This window comes from Myotis brandtii, unplaced genomic scaffold (assembly GCF_000412655.1).
Source record: "Myotis brandtii unplaced genomic scaffold, ASM41265v1 scaffold687, whole genome shotgun sequence".
Lineage (NCBI taxonomy): Eukaryota > Metazoa > Chordata > Mammalia > Chiroptera > Vespertilionidae > Myotis > Myotis brandtii.
In genome coordinates this window covers 1,343,745-1,347,636 of record NW_005370687.1, presented here as the reverse complement: position 1 = coordinate 1,347,636, position 3,892 = coordinate 1,343,745, and the positions used below count along the sequence as shown (strand labels likewise).

The 3,892-nt window shown below is 53.0% G+C and overlaps 1 protein-coding gene across 1 annotated transcript in view; it reads left to right on the top strand.

Moving 5' to 3' along the window:
* The window catches only part of DEF6 (DEF6 guanine nucleotide exchange factor), a 25,302-nt gene extending 22,078 nt beyond the window's left edge, over positions 1–3,224 (top strand). The window contains exons 8-11 of the mRNA XM_014529631.1: positions 690–915; positions 1,000–1,198; positions 2,351–2,441; positions 2,638–3,224. Coding sequence (XP_014385117.1) covers positions 690–915; positions 1,000–1,198; positions 2,351–2,441; positions 2,638–2,861 — 740 coding nt within the window. The 3' untranslated portion in view covers positions 2,862–3,224. The remainder of the gene's footprint in view (positions 1–689; positions 916–999; positions 1,199–2,350; positions 2,442–2,637) is intronic.
* Positions 3,225–3,892: the final 668 nt, after the last annotated feature.

Sequence of the window (3,892 nt, the reverse complement as noted above, 5' to 3'; positions counted from 1 at the left end):
GGGGCCTGTGAGGGATGCGACTGGGTGGAGGGTGCAGGAAACTGGCAGGGGAGTGGCTGAGAGAAGAGAAGGTGTGAGGTGGGGCTTGAGCCAACGGATGGGTGGGGCCGGAGCCGCTAAAGACCGTGTCATTAGGGATGAACTTGGATTCCGGTTGGAATCGATTACGCTAGACTTGATCTGAGTTTACAATGAAGCCAATTTGGGGAATTCAGGATGGGAGGAAGCGGGGATGAAAGCGGGGGCGTACTCAGCGTGTGGAGGCCATGAGGTTTAGGATTGAAGAGATCTAGAACCGGAGTCAGACACGTGCATTCATTCCCAGCGCTGCCTCTTCGGAGCCCTGGCATCGCAGGCAAGGTACTCAGCCTCTCTGTCCCTCAGTGACTTACCAGTGGCGTGTTGACTGCAGAGGTCTGGTGAGGATCAAATGAGAAACAGCTGGCATAACAATTATTCTAATTATAGTCACTCCCTTCCCGGCACCAGCCTTAATTATAACACATTATGTTATCACATATAATAGTAATGATTAAGGCTGGTGCTAGGAGCATCAGCTCGCTGATGGTTATCTGGCCTAGCCAGGCTCTCAGAAAGGGATCGGGTCAGGAGAGCTGACATGCAAGAACTCCCCAGACTCTCTCCTGGAGAGAACTAGTGGGGCCAGCCTAGCAGGACGCTGGGGAAAGGGCGCACGCCCGCCGCCTCCCTGCCCTGGGCCCCACTGACCTGCTCTGCGCCCCTGCAGGCCCGGGCATCCATGCAGGCTGAGATGGAGCTGAAGGAGGAGGAGGCTGCCCGGCAGCGGCAGCGCATCGAGGAGCTGGAGGACATGCAGCAGAGGCTTCAGGAGGCTCTGCAACTGGAGGTGAAAGCTCGGCGGGACGAGGAGGCCGTGCGCCTGGCCCAGACCAGGTAAGGCTGAGGGACCTCGGACTCCCCTCCCCGGCTTCCCGCCGCCCCGCTTGCTGAGCGCCTACCGGTGCCTGGGCTCCGCAGGCTGCTGGAGGAGGAGGAGGAGAAGCTGAAGCGGCTGATGCGGATGAAGGAGGACCAGGAGCGCTACATCGAGCAGGCGCAGCAGGAGAAGCAAGAGCTGCAGCAGGAGATGGCCCTGCAGAGCCGCTCCCTGCAGCTGGCCCAGCAGCAGCTGGAGGAGGTGCGGCAGAACCGGCAGAGGGCGGATGAGGACGTGGAGGTGAGGCCTGCGATGGGACGATGGGACGGGCGGTGACTGGCAGAGTGAGAGCGGGAACCTCAGATCCCCCCACCCCCTTTCCTCAAACCCTGGTTGCATCCCCCTCTGGCTGTGACCTTGGAGAATTGCCTGACCTCTCTGAGTTCAAGTCCCTCATTGGGGAATGGGGACTGGAAATAGCATTGTTACGAGATTGAACGAGATAATAGGTGGTATTTCATATGTAGTAAGGGATGGAGAAACATTAGCTATTTTTAAAAAAATACATTTTATTGATTTTTTTACAGAGAGGAAGGGAGAGGGATAGAGTTAGAAACATCGATCAGCTGCCTCCTGCACACCCCCTACTGGGGATGTGCCCGCAACCAAGGTACATGCCCTTGACTGGAATCGAACCCGGGACCCTTCAGTCCACAGGCCGATGCTCTATCCACTGAGCCAAACCGGTCAGGGCTACGTTAGCTGCTATTTTTATCATTACTATTAATCTGGGCAAAATTTTTCCTCCTTCTCTTCCAAAATCCTATTTTGCTATCCCTGTATTTTGCATCCTCTCCTTGAAGCACAAATCTCTGTGGAAGAGAGGTTTTATATTTTGATGTTTTGTTCTTATTAATAGTGTTTATTTTATCTTCCTTTGTTGGCTTACATGGTCATCATAAAAAATTCACACACAAAAATATGAAACATGGAAAGGAAAAGTTCCTCTGTGACCCCACCCCTGCGGCTAAGGGCGGGTGAACATCGGAGCAGAGGCTTGTTCACTAGTTCCCGAGAGGCGGTGGGGCAGTGATGTCAGGTCAGCGTGTGTCCCGGCCAGTCACGTAACCTCATCTGCACTTGTTTGTGGTTAACGTCTGCTCTGGAGGTTGAATACGATAATAAATATACTTAACACATCTTGGCCGCTTAATAAACGGACACTATAATTATGACTATTTGCAACCCTGTGGGAGGGGTCTTATGAGTCCCCTGAAATTGGATACCAACTCTGTATATGTACCTCACTCTGTGAATATGCATGAGTTCTCTGAGGAGCCAGTCAGCAGCCTTGGTCACATCCTAAGGGGCCTGTGCTCCTGTAACGGTCAAGACACCCTGTCTTGGATAGTGGCTCTGACCCCTCCCCACTGGCTGTGTCGTGTCCCCCAGGCCGCCAAGCGGAAGTTGCGCCAGGCCAGCACCAACGTGAGACACTGGAATGTCCAGATGAACAGGCTCATGCATCCAATTGAACCTGGAGGTGAGAGCGGGCTAGACCTTGGCACTCTCCCTGGAGTGAGGAGGGAGAAGGGAGGGCGAGGGGCGCCTCCAGACCTACAGAGCCTGCAGGGCTGGAGGCCAGAAGGTCCTCTTCCCCCAGGGCTGAGGCCAGGCCTGTCAACCGCTCCCTTTCGCAGTACCTTTCTCCTGACTCACGCCTGCCTTTTCTCTGCCAGACAAGCGTCCCACCACCAGCAGCTCCTTCACGGGCTTCCAGCCCCCTCTCCTTGCCCGCCGCGACTCCTCCCTGAAGCGCCTGACCCGCTGGGGATCCCAGGGCAGCAGGACCACCTCACCCAGCACCAGTGAGCAGCAGAAGTCCCTCAACGGTGGGGATGAGGCTCCCATCTCGGCTTCCGGCCCTCAGGAAGATAAACTGGACCCAGAACCAGAAAACTAGCCTTTGCTAGCCTCTTTCCCCCCAACCTCATGCCCACCAGGACCTGCCACAGCTGGCCTGTGGGTGACACTGGCCCCTGCAAAAAGGGAGCTGAGGACCTGGTGTCAGGGGCTGAGGCCCTCCAACCACGAAACAATCCGGAATGGAACCTAGTTTATTTTTGGCATCAGCCCCAGGCCCCAGGCCACTAAGGCTGCCTGGGATGTTGATCCTTGAAAACTTGATCCTGTGCCTTAACCCCAAGGATCCTAGGCCCTGGGCTGGAAAAGAGTAAACAAGCAAGCCAGGGGCCATGAGCCCCAGACTGCCACCAAGCTGTGGAGGCACATTTCCAAATAAAAACTTCTTGGAGTGAATTATTGATCAGGTCTGCTGTCCATTCTTCCTGCCGTTTCCTCTCTTCCTCCCTCAAGCCGAGTGATAGGCCCAAGAAAGAATAAGGCATATAGTACAGGGGCTAGGAAAGTACACTCCGCTACTCACTAACTGGGTGACTTTGGCCATGTTTCTATACCTCTCTGTGCTTCAGTTCCCAGGTTAGTAAGATAGGGATAATAATAGTACCTACCTTATCGGGGTGTTGTGAGGATTAAGTGCTTGGCACGTGAGCAAGAGCTGTTATTATTGTCACCAAAGTGTTTCTTGAGCATCTACCTATTCTATGCCCTGCAATTTCCCAGGTTACTTAATCCTCATGGCAACTCTGAGAGGTAGATGTTATTATTCTTGCTTTGCATGTGAAGAAATTCAGGCTCAGAAAGGTCAGGTAACTTGTCCAAAGCTTTCTAAACTTGCTTCTCTTCCCATATTTGTTTACTGATGATTATTTCTTTTAGAGAGGGAGAGAGAGAAACATCAATTTGTTGTTCTACTTATTTATGCATTCATTGGTTGATTCTTGTATGTGTCTTGACTGGGGATTGAACCTACAACCTTGGTGTATTGGGACGATGCTCTAACCAACTGAGCTACCCAGCTAGGGTCTTTTCATATTATCTGACTCACTGACCTTATTACCTAAGACAGAGATT